Source organism: Gymnoscopelus microlampas (genome assembly GCF_963454915.1).
Source record: "Gymnoscopelus microlampas genome assembly, chromosome: 6".
NCBI lineage: Eukaryota > Metazoa > Chordata > Actinopteri > Myctophiformes > Myctophidae > Gymnoscopelus > Gymnoscopelus microlampas.
The window spans coordinates 6,100,280-6,117,930 of record NC_139943.1 but is presented as its reverse complement, the minus strand read 5'-3'; the positions used below and the strand labels follow the sequence as shown (position 1 = coordinate 6,117,930).

The window sequence follows — 17,651 nt, the reverse complement described above, 5'->3', positions numbered from 1 at the left end:
TATTCAAAGGCGCCGCTACCTTCACACAGGGTGTGATTTTTAACTCAAATCTTTGCTTCTGGTGGGTCCCTGGCACAAAACATTTTCAGATGGGGGTCCGTGGCCAAATATAATAACAATTTAGGGGTCCTTTCCTTGGCATGAAAAAGGTTGAAAACCACTGCTTTACAGGAAATAGAAGAAAAAAAATCCTGTGTTCCAATATACAGTAGTTATTATTTAAGTCATCAACAAGTTCTTGTTAATACTTTTCATTCGTTCAATATTTATAAAACCCCACAGACAGACTTACCCACTTAACTTGCCATCAGCCCTATTTTGGGGCGTGTTATCATAGCAAAAAATAGACTGATCTGCAAGCTCACAATTTGTAGATCTGGATATTGTATTTACTTTTTCACAATCACAACACAAATGGGGGAGAAACAAAAATGGATAAAGATTAAATATGGTTTCTGCCCAGCAGTGACGATATGAAGGACTGATGTGATCAGATTGTCAGATCTCGGCTTTCTTTTTTTGCTCTGCCTTAAAAGAGAAGATGCAGTGATTGAGAAGCACGGTGAAACAGTCTTAATTTAATGCCTTCTGTTCCAGTGTGTCTGATGTGCTCCTGAAAATGATCCCTGTACGGTTGTGAAAACTTATAATAAATCTGCTAAATGAAGTTAAAACGTCTTTTGACCAGCCTCATTATGTTTTGCACGCCCCCTTCCTATATAAACCCATTCTAACTTCAAACTCCCATTTTAACCATGATGGATTAATGGAAAACACCCGTCCTTGATTCTGGTGACTGATATTGTCCTTCTAATGCATGAGGGGGGGCTATTTCATTTAATTGTTTCATTTTCATGAACAAATTGAACGCGCATTGAAAGGACAATATCAGTCACCAGAACCAAGGACGTCACCAGACCAGTGCAACACAGACAAACGTATTTGACATGATGATTCATTTGATTTGAAATAGCCACTCTACTCACACAAATACCTATATGAACACTATGGGTAATCCATAGGTCATAAATGTGTGTAATATTTATTGTGCCTTGTGGCGTGTGTGTCTCTCTGCATTTTTGAAAGGTATAATTCATGTGCCACAATGAATTGAAATGTTATCCCTTTTTCTCCACCAGAATAGCTCTGTCACAATTATTACATAATCGTCTAATCGCAATTAATTTATATAATCGCACTTTCATAATCAATTCCATGTTAAAAAATGTCATATTTTCCAAAAATTAGTAGTATAAAGTAATTAAATATGTGTTATTTGTCATCTCATAATGACTTTTGTTTACGAAGGCTAAAAGCCAAACAGAAATGTCATTTTTATTCATAATGTTCCATTAATTTTCAACGACAGAAACACAATTAATTCGCAATTATTTGAGTGACAATGAATCGTCAACTTAAATGTGTAATCATGACAGCCCTACAGCAGAATCCAGTATCAGTATCTAAATTCAAACAATGTAGTTTTCACTTATTATCATCCTCTCCTTTAGACCCATTTCCTCTGCAGAGATTTTGTTATAAAGAATAAAAAACACACCATCACGTGTTCTTGTGTTAGGGAGATCAAAGATCTCATGGGTTTTTTATTGGTTATCAGAATAGCGATACCAAACAACGCTTAGTGGCGATCACAACGTTTTGCTTTGTGATTCAGGGATGCTTATTATCGTTCATGGTCTTCTCGATCCACTCTTTGTAGAAGCAGACGTCCATGAAGATAGATGATGCTAGAGGGTCCGTGCCGCATGTTGGCCCCCTGAGAACCCCATAGATGGATAGATGTGGTGTGCCGCCAGGAACAGGGACGCCATACACCGCTCCTCCACCGCAGTCACCCTGAGAAAGAGAGAGAGAGAGAGAGAGAGAGAGAGAGAGAGAGAGAGAGAGAGAGAGAGAGAGAGAGAGAGAGAGAGAGAGAGAGAGAGAGAGAGAGAGAGAGAGAGAGAGAGAGAGAGAGAGAGAGAGAGAGAGAGAGAGAGAGAGAGAGAGAGAGAGAGAGAGAGAGAGAGATGTTTCAGTCAGATGTACTTTTACCAGTGTTCATTTTGACAGCAAATTGTATGTAGTTTTAGTCAGTCTTTTGAATAAAATTCCATTTAGTCATTTTATTCATCTGAAATGTTTTTGAGCGGTATAGCCGCTCCTATAAGTGGGTTTGGGAAAGTCCTCATACCGTCTTTCGCTGTACTGTGATTGGCTGATTGGTATTCAGACCCTTTACTGTGATTGGCTGATTGGTATTCAGACCCTTTGCTCAGTACTGTGATTGGCTAGCGAGACCCATGATGAAATTAATAACCTATAAATAGTCGCTCACTTAAAAAAAAAAAAAAGTTTTTAAGTGAGCTTCCATCACTCCTCATCACTGTGATGACCACAGTTGTTTTCTACAGTTGACTTAGTTGACTAACATTAATTTGGGCAGGCCTTGATGCTAATGGCCTTTGGTAATGCCTGATTTGTGGATTGGCTAACGCAAATAGCCAATCTAAAATTACAAGATCACAAGGCCGTCACAGTGTGCGACACGTTGTGAGCTTGTAGATCGGATTTTCGGAGCAATACACACAGCCAATCATTAAAATGACTTGTCTTCGTTTTATTGGATCTCTTCTCCACTAGATCCCTCCTTTAAATTTATAGTATAGTTTTTATTTGTTAAACACAAAATTGTCAATTCAGTCATAGTCATATCGTCATCATAGCTTCGTTTACAATTAACACTGGTCTAAACATAAATATTATGTATATAATACGTTGTACGTCAGTTATTAGCAAGCAGACACTGGATTGCACTGTAGTATTTGTAACTCACGTAATATGGAGCAACATTAGCCTGTTGGGCACAGAAGACTTGTCCATGAACCCCTCCATTCTTTGCACCAATAAGGGTGTTGGTTGCTACACAAGTATGGAAAGCATGTATGGAAACAAGAAAAAAAGTTTTAATACTATTGACTACTGACACACTAATAACTTCACATCCACCACGAAATTAGTTTATAGAAAATGTGGCAATATCTCTAAATTTCTAAATTGCATTATATATTTGTATATGCAGACACGCACACGCACGCACGCACACACACACACACACACACACACACACACACACACACACACACACACACACACACACACACACACACACACACACACGTAAGATCACAAATAACATTGTCATAAAAGCATGTCTGAACATTTATGAGTTATGCAGTGATGTTATCATCTTTCCTGCATAATGGAAACCATCATTGTATGGCTGATTTGATTTGTATGAGCTGCCTACAGTAAATTCTAAATTGCCAACATATTAGCGTAGCCTACATAGTCAAAATGGAACATGAATTAACGGTTGGAATTTAAAGCATTTAATTACATAAAAATCTATGTACTCGGATGTCAAATATAGTGTGACAAATCTACTGATCATTCTGGAAATGTGAGTCTGGAAAGGTATGGGATTCTGAAATGTAAAATGCGTAGGAACCCTGACCATCAACATAGGGGCAGTTACAGGGAAGAACTTCCATCTCATCGAGACACTGCAGTGTGGATGAAGGAGGAGGGTCTGTGTAGAGAAAACATAATCAGTTCATTATGTCCACATGGCGACAAATGCAAACTCACTGACATGTTCAACAGTCTGTTAAAATCTGTCCTTTTCTGTCTTTACTTAAAAAAAAAAAAACATAGTACCATGGTTGTCAAAGTGGGGTCTTTGGAGGGGTTCAAGGGGGTCAACCACCAAACATGTTACCGTGGTTATTTAGAGATAGCAGATATACAAGCTCACAGAGAGTCACTTTGTGCAAGCTTGCACATCTGCTATTTTTGAATAATTTAGATTTTTTTTTTACACAAATCTTCTCTTCTGGGGGGTTCCTGGCACAAAACATTTTCAGGTGGGGGTTCGCGTCCAAATATATATATATCAATTTGGACGTCCATGGCACAAAAAGGTTTGAGAAATACTGTCATAGTTAACTGGAAACCCCTAGGGGCGTATACGGATACAGGTCCAGTATACGGATACAGGTCCAGTATACGGATACAGGTCCAGTATGCGGATACAGGTCCAGTATGCGGATACAGGTCCAGTATCCGGATACAGGTCCAGTATACGGATACAGGTCCAGTATACGGATACAGGGTCCAGTGGACGCCGGGTATTTCTGGACACCAGCCCTGTTTTTTCACACCAGCCCTGTGTGAAAAGAATAAGGGATGAATGCATGCTTTCGGAAATGGTTTGATATAATAATGTAAGTATACATGATTTGAACCCTTAAATTTCTTGTTTATCCTAAAAATAAATGTAGAGATCAGTGCCGTCAGTTCAGCAAAAGCTAAGGTATGGCAAGTTAGGGTTGCCAACTCCCAGAGATTAAAATTATATATATTTTTTTTTTCTGGAGCCAAGGTATGCCACCTGCCATTCCTTGCCATACCCAATTGACGCCCCTGGGAGAGATGATATTACAGGTTTTGCAGCAATGTGTAGCAATTGAAGAAGTATTACGTTTTATGTTTTACTTTATAAACTGTAAAATGTAAAATACAAGATAAATAAATGTTGTTGTTTTTTTAAATGGTGCCCAGAAATTCCTGGTGCCCACTGTTCAGGTTACCACCTATAAACTAAGCCCCCTGTTTTCCATCGACACTTCACCAAAAATAGACATTATATAAGCTCCACAATGCTTGTAAATCTGCCATTTTTGCCGAATGTTCACCCCTAGAACAGGGATGCAATTGGTTTCATGTGATTAAAAAACTAAAGTAAGAGTAGGTATTTGTTAGCCTGGAATCCAGACGGAGGCGCTTGTTCAGCGTTTTTGTTTTTTTCACTTCGCTTCTCAGTCTGGCTATCATCCTGTTTGAGCCGGATTTTCGGAAATAGGAGGTTTACCAGACTGAAATCTGCAGAACGGAGCGAATCAGTCTGGATTCCATGCTAGGTATTTGTAACTGCAACACAATCCGAGATGATTGAGAACTCACTCTTTGCCGGTACCGCCACAGTCCAACCATAGCCTGCCATCCGAAGCTCAGTACCGGCTTTTAGGGGACTTTTGGGATTGCTTGTCGGACAGTCGGTAGGCAGACTTATGGTTGAAACACCTTTCTTCGAGATCTTCAGCAGCATGATGTCATGTTCCTTAGTGGTATCAGTGGGATCAGAGAAGATGAACCTATCCTTTTGTGTGATTTTTTCAGTTCCTGCCCAGGTTGGCTTGAGTTTCCCCGTTGGGTGCCGACCTATTTCTACTGTGAAGTCGAGCCTGCCAAAACAGAAGATAATGAAGGTTTTCATTCCAAAACACTCTACACCAGGGGTCTTCAACGTTTTCAGCCCATGGACCCCCTAGCTGAGAGAGAGATGAAGCAGGGACCCCCTCTATATTGTATAAAAGTGTGTTTCAGATTCAACTTTTTTTGTTTAAGTGGGCTGCTCTTTTTTCCCTCTACACAGATAGCTCTTTGCCAAAAATAGCCGATCTACAAGCTCACAACGCCTCGCAGCGCGAGGCGTTGTGAGCTTGTAGATCGGCTATTTTTGGCTAAAGTTCTCCTCAGAAAAGGGATGCTAGGGTTCAAGTGGTTAAGGTAAAAAAATCATATCACACAAAGATTTGGCGGACCCCCTGTAGTAACTCTGAGGACCCCCTGTTGAAGACCCCTGTTCTAGACCATGGATCTTCACGTATGGAGGAGGCTGGTTCTCAACCTTTTCAGGACGTGGCCCCCCAAAATAATCATATTTGAACTGGGGACCCCCAGATAAATATTGTGAAAATAGCTGATCTACAAGCTCACAACGCCTCGCAACGCTTGCTCAGGGTGGGACTGTCGGGTCTCTGCTCTACATGTAAAGTGTCTTGAGACAACTTGTTGTGATTTGACACTTTAATAAAATTGAATTGAATTGAACGCGAGGCGTTGTGAGCTTGTAGATTGGCTATTTTCGCCTCTTATATTATTTGACAATTTGACAAATGTTTGACCACTTTTTATAGTAATACTTTTGATGCAGTAATGGTAAATGTTTTTAGGTGTTAAAAATGTCTTAAAAGTCCTTAAATTGTCACGTCACTGTCATCTGGGGACCCCCCCAAAATCATGTGGGGACCCCCCTGGGTGTCCCGACCCACAGGTTGAGAACCACTGCCTTAGAGTTACTAAAGGGGGGGGGGGGTGGCTTCACAGGATAAATAACTAAAATGTACAAATAAATTATTGACATATTTAATAATTTTATGTTCATACAATTTACCATAAAATAAAATAAATAGCGGAAATAGCGGATCTACAAACTTACAATGCGTCACTTTGTGACAGATTGTAAGCTTTTTATTAAGGTTTAAGCTTGTTATTAAGCTGTAAGTCTGTTATTAAGCTGTAAGCTTGTTATTAAGCTGTAAGCTTGTTATTAAGCTATAAGCTTGTTATTAAGCTGTAAGCTTGTTATTAAGCTATACGCTTGTTATTAAGATGTAAGCTTGTTATTAAGCTGTAAGTCTGTTATTAAGCTGTAAGCTTGTTATTAAGCTGTAAGCTTGTTATTAAGCTGTAAGTCTGTTATTAAGCTGTAAGCTTGTTATTAAGATGTAAGCTTGTTATTAAGCTGTAAGTCTGTTATTAAGCTGTAAGTCTGTTATTAAGCTGTAAGTCTGTTATTAAGCTGTAAGTCTGTTATTAAGCTGCAAGCTTGCTATTAAGCTGTAAGCTTGTTATTAAGCTGTAAGTCTGTTATTAAGCTGTAAGTCTGTTGTTAAGCTGTAAGCTTGTTATTAAGCTGCAAGCTTGCTATTAAGCTGTAAGCTTGTTATTAAGCTGTAAGTCTGTTATTAAGCTGTAAGTCTGTTATTAAGCTGTAAGCTTGTTATTAAGCTGCAAGCTTGCTATTAAGCTGTAAGCTTGTTATTAAGCTGTAAGCTTGCCATTTCTGCTTTTTTATATTTGAAAATATATGAACATGTGTCAATATGGAAACGATGATGACGATTATGCAAAAATAATGTCTATTGTCTCAAAGAATTGCTATTGGACAATTGATAATTTTGAGAGGCCTAGATCCTGACATGTAAACACATTGACCCTCCTCTTACGCTGCATCGAGCCAGTTATGAGCCGTTGTTAGAATCCACCCGTCAGCGATCAGAGAGCCTCCTCCATACGCGCCGTTAGATGCAACCAGTAGGACGTGGTAGAGCCGTTCGTCATCTTTACACACTTTACCATTGAGGATCCTCTTGTGTACACTGCCTGCTGTCACACCTGAGAGAGAGAGAGAGAGAGGGAGAGGTACAGGGAGAGAGAGGGGGAGAGGGAGAGGGAGAGAGAGAGGGAGAGAGAGAGAGAGAGAGAGAGAGAGGGGGGGAGGGACACACACACACACACACACACACACACACACACACACACACACACACACACACACACACACACACACACAGAGAGAGAGTTATGATTAGTTATAATATTTTGTCAGTGCAGAGTATATAGAACAATTACAGCAATTTAAAACAGGACATTTAAACATTTAAAACAGTGTTGAACCAAAGTGCTGTTCCGCTCAGTAAAAAATAAATAAATAAAACAAATAAAAAGGGTAAAACAAAATAAATAAGACATTTTTAAAGAAATAAAATATAACTAGAAAAGTATCAACATTTTACACAAAATGTAGGATGTCATTTCTTCCTTGGCCTAGTGTGAATGTGAACAAACTTGTCCCACCCATATTCATTTAATATTACAACTTTCATGTCTGTGTATCAGAACCTTGTTTTTACTAATATAAATCCCCTTTTACCTTTTAATTTTAACAATTTTGATTAGCTTTGCTTATTACACTTATAGTTTTTTTTCCCATCTTCAAAATAAACATGTTTTGTTTGTCTCGTTTTGGACAGAGAGAGAGAGACACTATCTGGCCGTCCAATCAGCCGCAGCTGGTGAGGCCGTGGTCAGACATACGGACAAACACGGTCAGTCCTTGTAGCCTGCAGGGCCGGACTGGGACCAAAATTCAGCCCTGGCATTTTGGCCCGGGCCGTTTTGTCAACGGGGGGAGCAAAAATATATTTTTAAAAAAAAGTATATATATTATTTATTTTCATTTGTGGGTGGCCCAGCGGCCCACCGGGTATATGCCCGGTATGCAAAATGGCCAGTCCGCCCCTGCTTGGAGCGGCTTGCACCGCTCAGAAAATAACCATACTGCTGAACTGTCTTAGGGACATACTGTAAAAGCCCAATATGTTCTACATTTTATATGAAAGTAAAGCGGAGGTCATGGTATTCAGACCCGCAGCACTGCCTGTGACAACCTCTCCGATGGGTCTGGGTTCCCTGCAGCCATTTTAGTCCCAGTAGCAGTGGTGTAAAGTAACTAAGTACTGTACTTAAGTAAAATGTTGAGGTATTTGTACTTTACTTGAGTATTTCCAATTTCCAATACTTTTACTTCTACTCCACTACATTTCAGAGGCAAATATTATTTATTAATATATTATATTTTACTCCACTACAATTATTTGAAATGTTTAGTTACCAGTTACTTTTCAGACATAAATTAAGACATTATAAAACATACATTAACCACTTCAGCCATATTTTATACCTAGGCTATTTGAAAATAGCAGATCTACAAGCTCACAACGTGTCGCATCGCGACGCGTTGTGAGCTTGTAGATTGGCTATTTTCAAATATTTAGTACTTTTACTTTTGATACTTTAACCCTGCAAGGCCCAGTGTGATCGCACGATCACATGTATGTTTTATAAAGAAATTAGTTTAAATCATTTTTCTTTTGTTATTTTTTATTTTTTTCACCTCTAAATCCTCATTGGGTCCTATTGTTTAGTCTTACAATGCCATTGGCCAGGATATTTGCATATAAATACCCCCCACAGCAGGAATCATCACAACTTGAAAAGAATCTGGGCCTTGCAGGGTTAAGTACATTTTGATGCCAATACTTTTGTACTTTTACACTTACACTTGTACTTTTTTTTTCTCAAGTACATTTTTAATTCTGGACTTTTACTTGTAACAGAGTATTTTAATATTGCATAAAAATACTTAAAAGTTGTTAAAATTAGTAAAAATACTTAAAAGTTGTTAAAATTTGTAAAAAATACTTTAAAGTAGTTAAAATGATTAAAAAAGCTTAAACGTTGTTAAAATGAATATGAATACTTAAAAGTTGTTAAAAGCAAAAATAATCAGTGGTGGAAAAAGTACTCAGATATTTTACTTAAGTAAAAGTATCAATACTGCAATATAGAAATACTCGATTAAAAGTATTGTAGATCTGCTATTTTCAAATAGCCAATGATCAAATAGCCCTAAAGTGGTTAATGCATGTTTCATAATATAATAATTTATATCTGCAAAGTAACTAGTAACTAAAGTTTTGAAATAATTGTAATTGTATAAGAGTAAAAGTACAATATTTGCCTCTGAGATGTAGTGGAGTAGAAGTAAAAGTATTGGAAATTGGAAATAACTCCATTAAAGTAAAATAACTCAAAATGTTACTTAAGTACAGTACAGTACTTGAGTAAATGTACTTAGTTACTTTACACCAGTGAAAATAATAGTCATAATTATAAAGTAGAACATGGTTGAACTACTCACCAGCCCACAGCAGCAGAAGGAACGTTAGAGCAGTCATGTTTGTCCCTGGTCTTCCTCCAGTGAGTGTCCTCCAGATGAGCAGATAGACTCTTTTTAAATGTAGTCCCAAAGCCTTATTGGCCATTCAACCACCACATGTCCACGTTTATCACTATTCCATTAGCCTCGGAAACCCAGCCATTTTTTTTGTTACAAAAGAAAAAAGTCTGGGGGAACGATGCAGGAACGGTGGTCTTTGAAGCTTGTTATCTCCTAACCATTCAGAGTGCAGAGGGGCGTCGCTCTAAATTTGGTGACGTCAGCCTGCTCCGTGCACAGACCGGGGGGGGGGAGGGGGGAGGGGGGGGGAGGCGGGGACATAGATTGGTGAAGCAATCGGAGGACGCGCCTGCTCCGGGCGCCTGGGTTTGGATCCGCCCTTCGAGACCATGGATTGCTCTCGTTCTCTCAGTCTACTATTCCATTGGCTGTGACCTCTGTAGGTAGGCCTACAGTATGCAAACTACTGTACCTACTTATTTTTTTTATAGTTTAATCAAACTGTAATGCAGTGGTGGAAAAAGTAAAAGTACAATTACTGCAATATAGAAATACTTTGTTGCAAGTAAAAGTCCAGAATTCAAAATTTACTTAAAAGTACAGAAGTATTGGCATCAGAATGCACTTAAAGTACCAAAAGTAAAAGTACTAAAACATTTGAAAATAACAGATCTACAAGCTCACAACGTGTCGCGATGCGACACGTTGTGAGCTTGTAGATCGGCTATTTTCAATTAGCCTAGGTATAAAATAGGGATAACGTGGTTAATGTATGTTTCTACAAAGTAACTAGTAACTAAAGTTTTCAAATAATTGTAGTGGAGTAAAAGTACAATATTTGCCTCTGAGATGTAGTGGAGTAGAAGTAAAAGTATTTGGAAATTGGAAATACTCAAGTAAAGTACAAATAACTCAAAATTGTAGTTTAGTTACTTTCCACCACTGCTGTAATGTGAACTCTTTGATGATGTCAGTCACTCTCTCTCTCTCTCTCACACACACACACACACACACACACACACACACACACACACACACACACACACACACACATTTTCTCTTTCATAGCATTTTGTAATGAAGCTCTTTTATTGCATGGAGACACGTCAGTTCCTTTGTGCTTTGTTTCATAATATGCATGAAGCTGATACTCTAACAGTCAACTATCATATCATTTGATAACACACACAGACGTCCATTCACTCAGGACAGCTATTTAAGCATAAAGTATGTTATCTACACTCGCTTTGCTGAAAACCTCCTCCCGGGTCAGTTCACATTATTCAAATATGATACTAAAACAGTGATCATGTTGTACGTGTCGTTGAAGCGACTAAAATGGCTGCAGGGAACCCAGATCCATAGACCATATTAACGAGGCGGCCGTTTTGGAATTGCCGTGGCAACCGGGTCAGCACTTCATTGACTTAAAGGGGAAGACCACTTTGGTAGAGGTTTGGGTTATGTTGTTCAGTGGTTCTCAAACTTCTTCATATCAAGGACCCCCAAATGGACACTTATTAGCCCGCGGACCCCCATTTGAAAAGATAAGCCAGGGACCCCCCATAAGAGAAGATATTTTACGGCTCTAGCAGTGATTCTCAACCATTTTAATTTTAAGGACCCCCAGTTTGACATGCATTCGGCTACGGACCCCCATTTAATGGCATTTCTATCTCTGGGACCCCAATTTATATTGTAAGATCAATGTTAACTTAACTCTGAGAGTGTACAAATGGAACCAAATGGACCCGTTAGGGTCCATTTGGTTCCATTTGTACACTCAGAGTTACAGACCCATAAGGGTCCATTTGGTTCCTATCCATCATTTAGCTGGGGACCCCCTGGAACCCCCTCAAGTACCCCTGGTACCATTGATGTAGTTACCTTGGCATGGTATCTCCAAAGGTACAGGAGAAATCAAAAATAATTGCTCCATTGATTTGAAATTGATGATTCAATGCTATGCTCCTCATTGACTTGACGGTGAAACAGCTCTCAAAGTCACTCTTTTAGCACGTAAACGAACACAAACAAAGCTGATTCAGACAATATAGAACATCACCAAACCCAGTACTGTTTGTTTTTATTATTTATTTTTAAATGTTAACTTCCTGTTTATTTTACTATTTGAAGATCCGGATCCTGATCCGGATCCGTGGATCCAGTCTGGGTTTTCTTCCTATTAAAAATAGCCAAATCAGCGGGAAGTTAACATTTTTATTAAGAAAAACAAACAGTACTGGGTTTGGTGATGTTCTGTATTGTCTGAATCGACTTTGTTTGCATTAGTTTACGTGCTTAAAGAGTGACTTTGAGAGCTGTTTGACCGTACAATCTAAGTCAATGAGGAGCGTATTTTGAATGATCAATTTCTAATCAATGGAGCAATTATCTTTTATTTCTTGTCCACCTTTGGAGTTACATCATGGCAACGTAAATACACAACCCAAACCTCTACCAAAGTGGTCTTGCCCTTTAATAGCAACATGGCCTCCGTGTGAATATGGTCTATAGACTAATCCACAGACGCGCTCCCTGTAGCTGGCTGTAGGCGGCCATTGCTGCGGTGTCGCGTCCGCGGGGCATTGACACCGCAGCAACGGCTGCGCGCAGGGCAGCGCTCCGTGGATTCGTGTATAGGAGAGGTTGTCACAGGCAGTGCTGCGGGTCTGAATACCACTTTTCCCGCCACTTTTCAAAATACACCTCTCCCACTTAGCGGAGAGTGTGGCGGTGTAGAGGGGGTCTCCCCGCACGCGTGCGTACCTCTGAAGTGCCGGCACTAAGCAACGTCTCCTGTCCAGTGTCCAATTTGTATACACTATATTGTCTTAAAACGGTGCTTTTCTGACCCCTGACCTCACTGGGAGGCCCGCCACTTTTCAAAATACACCTCTCCCGCTTAGCAAAGAGTGTGGCGGTGTAGAGGGGGTCTCCCCGAACGCATGCGTACCTCAGAAGTGCCGGCACTAAGCAGAGTCTCCTGTCCAGTGTCCAATTTGTATACGCTATGCACTCCTTCGAACAGCATTTATCCATTTAAATAAATGATTAATGTTTTAAATCCCTTTTAGTTACACAGAAACATAATATGTGTTGTATAGAAACATAATATCTCGTTTAAATGCTTAATTTATAGTTTTAATGTGCAAATTAACCGTTTTTCAATGGCTCATTTTTGCTCTAGAGGGTACTCTTATTCTGAAGAGATCGTCCACCGGAAGTCTTATCGTTGCTCCGTTATCGTTGCTGACGGAACACAGCTTGAATACCATGACCTCCGTTTTACTTTCATAAAAATGTAGAACATATTGGGCTTTTATGTCCCTAAGACAGTCCAGCAGTATGTTTTCCAAGTAAGAAATCCAACCAGGCGCAACTACTCATGCGTCTGGTTGGCTGTACAGCCCTCTGACTAGGCCAGGAGTTTGGGAGGAATTAAAAGTAGTTATTGTTGCTCAGACCTGTGCCTTTGATGGTCTTTATTTACTTCACAAATACAAACATACAATAACACACCCCAGCAACCAATTGTGCTGTATCAATATGTACTTAAAGTACCAACGGTAAAAGTGCTAAAATGTTTGAAAATAGCCAATGATCAAATAGCCCTAAAGTGGTTAATGTATGTTTCATAATATAATAATTTATATCTGCAAAGTAACTAGTAACTAAAGTTTTCAAATAATTGTAGTGGAGTAAAAGTACAATATTTGCCTCTGAGATGTAGTGGAGTAGAAGTAAAAGTATTGGAAATTGGAATTTGTAAAGTACAAATACCTAAAAGGAAAAAAAAGCGGCCAGTCAAACCACTACCATAGTTTATCTTCGATCACGCCAGCAGGCTCACATTCTACTAACAAGAGGAGCTTGTACGATTGGCTGCTGGGTGTGTTATTGTATGTTTGTATTTGTCAAGTAAATAAAAACCATCAAAGGCACAGGTTTGAGCAATAAACTACTTTTAATTCCTCCCAAACTCCTGGCCTAGTCAGAGGGCTGTACAGCCAACCAGACGCAAGAGTAGTTGCGCCTGGTTGGATTTCTGAACACAAATAAAAAGGAAAAACAGCCTCCAGCGTTTTTCACTTTTGCATTTGAGTTTCAGTAGCACAGCTCTGAGTCTGTTCTTGAGAGATTAATCAAACACAAACCAGAGACACAGTGCAACACATGCACCACTTTAAGACATGCACACACACAGAGGCTGCAGCTCAGCACTTTGCGGGCACGTGCGCACACACACACACACACACACACACACACACACGCACACACGCACACACGCACACGCACACACACACGCGCACGCACGCACACGCGCGAGTAACTTAAGTAACTAAAAAGTAACTACAGTGGGTAAAAAAGAATCAAAGTGAGTACAAATATTTATGAGCTAATACATTTAGTATAAATACTAAAAAGGGGACCCCCTGATACCCCTCAAGGACCCCTTGGGGTCGCCGGACCCCACTGTGAGAACCAATGCTATATATAGAGATGATGACTATCATTATGTTCTCTTTCATAGCATTTTGTAATGAAGCTCTTTTATTGCATTGAGACACGTCAGTTCCTTTGTGCTTTGTTTGATAATATGCATGAAGCTGATACTCTAACAGTCAACTATCATATCATTTGATAACACACACAGACGTTCATTCACTCAGGACAGCTATTTAAACACATAAAGTATGTTATCTACACTCGCTTTGCTGAAAACCTCCTTCCAGTCAGTTCACTTTATTCAAATATGATAATAAAACACAGAAAATGGCTGCGGTCACGAGGCGGCCATTTTGGAATTTAACATTGAAAGTGCCACCCCGTTGCCGTGGCAACCGGGGGTGGCACTTCATTGACTTAATAGCAACATGGCCTCCGTGTGAATATGGTCTATAGGAGAGGTTGAGAGAGAGAGAGAGAGAGAGAGAGAGAGAGAGAGAGAGAGAGAGAGAGAGAGAGAGAGAGAGAGAGAGAGAGAGAGAGAGAGAGAGAGAGAGAGAGGAAGAGGGAGAGGGAGAGGGAGAGAGAGAGAGAGAGAGAGAGAGAGAGAGAGAGAGGGAGAGAGAGGAAGAGGGAGAGGGAGAGAGAGAGAGAGAGAGAGAGAGAGAGAGAGGAAGAGGGAGAGGGTAGGGGAGAGGTAGGGAGAGAGAGAGAGAGAGAGAGAGAGAGGAGAGGTAGGGAGAGAGAGAAAGAGGGGAGAGGTAGGGAGAGAGAGAGAGAGAGAGAGAGAGAGAGAGAGGGGAGAGGTAGAGAGAGAGAGAGAGAGAGAGAGAGAGAGAGAGAGAGAGAGAGAGAGAGAGAGAGAGAGAGAGAGAGAGAGAGAGAGAGGGGGGGGGGGGGGAGAGGGGAGAGGGAGATTTGATAACACACACAGACGTTCATTCACTCAGAACAGCTATTTAAGCATAAAGTATGTTATCTACACTCGCTTTGCTGAAAACCTCCTTCCAGTCAGTTCACTTTATTCAAATATGATAATAAAACACAGGTCATGTTGTACGCAGTGGTGTAAAGTAACCAAGTACATTTACTCAAGTACTGTACTTAAGTACAATTTTGAGGTATTTGTACTTTAATTGAGTTTTTCTAACTTCCAATACTTTTACTTCTTCTCCACTACATCTCAGAGGCAAATATTGTACTTTTACTCCTCTACAATTATTTGAAAACTTCAGTTACTACTTACTTTGCAGATATAAATGATTACATTATAAAACATATTAACCACTTTAGCTCTATGTTATACATAGGCTATTTGAAAATAGCAGATCTACAAGCTCACAACGCGTCACGTTGTGAGCTTGCAGATCTGCTATTTTCAAACATTTTAGTACTTTTACTTTTGGTACTTTAAGTACATTTTGATGCCAATATGTTTGTACTTCTACTCAAGTAACGTTTTGAACACAGGCCTTTTAATTGTAACTGAGTATTTTTATATTGTGGTATTGCTATTTTTACTTAAGTAAAATATCTGAGTACAGTGCAGGCTCGCTTGCATCATTGAAGTGTTTTCAGGTGGCTCTGGATAAGAGTTTATTTTTTTATGTCTACTATAGTATAAGATGTGCAAGCCGGTGTGCAAGGGTGTGTTATTGTATGTTTGTATTTGTCAAGTAAATAAAAACCATCAAAGGCACAGGTTTGAGCAATAAACTACTTTTAATTCCTCCCAAACTCCTGGCCTAGTCAGAGGGCTGTACAGCCAACCAGACGCAAGAGTAGTTGCGCCTGGTTGGATTTCTGAACACAAATAAAAAGGAAAAACAGCCTCCAGCGTTTTTCACTTTTGCATTTGAGTTTCAGTAGCACAGCTCTGAGTCTGTTCTTGAGAGATTAATCAAACACAAACCAGAGACACAGTGCAACACATGCACCACTTTAAGACATGCACACACACAGAGGCTGCAGCTCAGCACTTTGCGGGCACGTGCGCACACACACACACACACACACACACACACACACACACGCACACACACACGCACACGCACACGCACACGCGCACGCACGCACACGCGCGAGTAACTTAAGTAACTAAAAAGTAACTACAGTGGGTAAAAAAAGAATCAAAGTGAGTACAAATATTTATGAGCTAATACATTTAGTATAAATACTAAAAAGGGGACCCCCTGATACCCCTCAAGGACGCCTTGGGGTCGCCGGACCCCACTTTGAGAACCAATGCTATATATAGAGATGATGACTATCATTATTTTCTCTTTCATAGCATTTTGTAATGAAACTCTTTTATTGCATGGAGACACGTCAGTTCCTTTGTGCTTTGTTTCATGATATGCATGAAGCTGACACTCTACCAGTCAACTATCATATCATTTGATAACACACACAGACGTTCATTCACTCAGGACAGCTATTTAAACACATAAAGTAAGTTATCTACGCTCGCTTTGCTGAAAACCTCCTTCCAGTCAGTTCACTTTATTCAAATATGATAATAAAACACAGAAAATGGCTGCGGTCACGAGGCGGCCATTTTGGAATTTAACATTGAAAGTGCCACCCCGTTGCCGTGGCAACCGGGGGTGGCACTTCATTGACTTAATAGCAACATGGCCTCCGTGTGAATATGGTCTATAGGAGAGGTTGAGAGAGAGAGAGAGAGAGAGAGAGAGAGAGAGAGAGAGAGAGAGAGAGAGAGAGAGAGAGAGAGAGAGAGAGAGGGCGGGAGAGGTAGGGAGAGAGAGAGGGGGGAGAGGTAGGGAGAGAGAGAGGGGAGAGGTATGGAGAGAGAGAGAGAAGGGAGAGAGAGAGAGGGGAGAGGTAGGGAGAGAGAGAGAGGGGGGAGAGGTAGGGAGAGCGAGAGGGGGGAGGTAGGGAGAGAGAGAGGTAGGGAGAGGTAGGGAGAGAGAGAGAGAGAGAGAGAGAGAGAGAGAGAGAGAGAGAGAGAGAGAGAGAGAGAGAGAGAGAGAGAGAGAGAGAGGGGAGAGGTAGGGAGAGAGAGAGAGGGGAGAGGTAGGGAGAGAGAGAGAGAGAGAGGGGAGAAAGAGGGGAGAGGTAGGGAGAGAGAGAAAGAGAGAGAGAGGGGAGAGGTAGGGAGAGAGAGAGAGAGGGGAGAGAGAGAGAGAGAGAGAGAGGGGGGGGGGGAGAGAGGGGAGAGGGAGATTTGATAACACACACAGACGTTCATTCACTCAGAACAGCTATTTAAGCATAAAGTATGTTATCTACACTCGCTTTGCTGAAAACCTCCTTCCAGTCAGTTCACTTTATTCAAATATGATAATAAAACACAGGTCATGTTGTACGCAGTGGTGTAAAGTAACTAAGTACATTTACTCAAGTACTGTACTTAAGTACAAGTTTGAGGTATTTGTACTTTAATTGAGTTTTTCTAACTTACAATACTTTTACTTCTACTCCACTACATCTCAGAGGCAAATATTGTACTTTTACTCCCCTACAATTATTT

General features: G+C 40.3%; 1 protein-coding gene across 1 annotated transcript; it reads right to left on the bottom strand.

Moving 5' to 3' along the window:
* Nucleotides 1-2,785: 2,785 nt before the first annotated feature.
* LOC311046836 (kallikrein-12-like) lies at nucleotides 2,786-9,707 on the bottom strand (the record flags this gene model as incomplete). Its single annotated transcript, XM_084059406.1, has 5 exons — nucleotides 2,786-2,922; nucleotides 3,518-3,592; nucleotides 5,026-5,306; nucleotides 7,134-7,302; nucleotides 9,671-9,707. 5 exons carry the CDS (start codon nucleotides 9,705-9,707, stop codon nucleotides 2,786-2,788), a joined length of 699 nt encoding a protein of 232 aa, XP_083915532.1.
* Nucleotides 9,708-17,651: the final 7,944 nt, after the last annotated feature.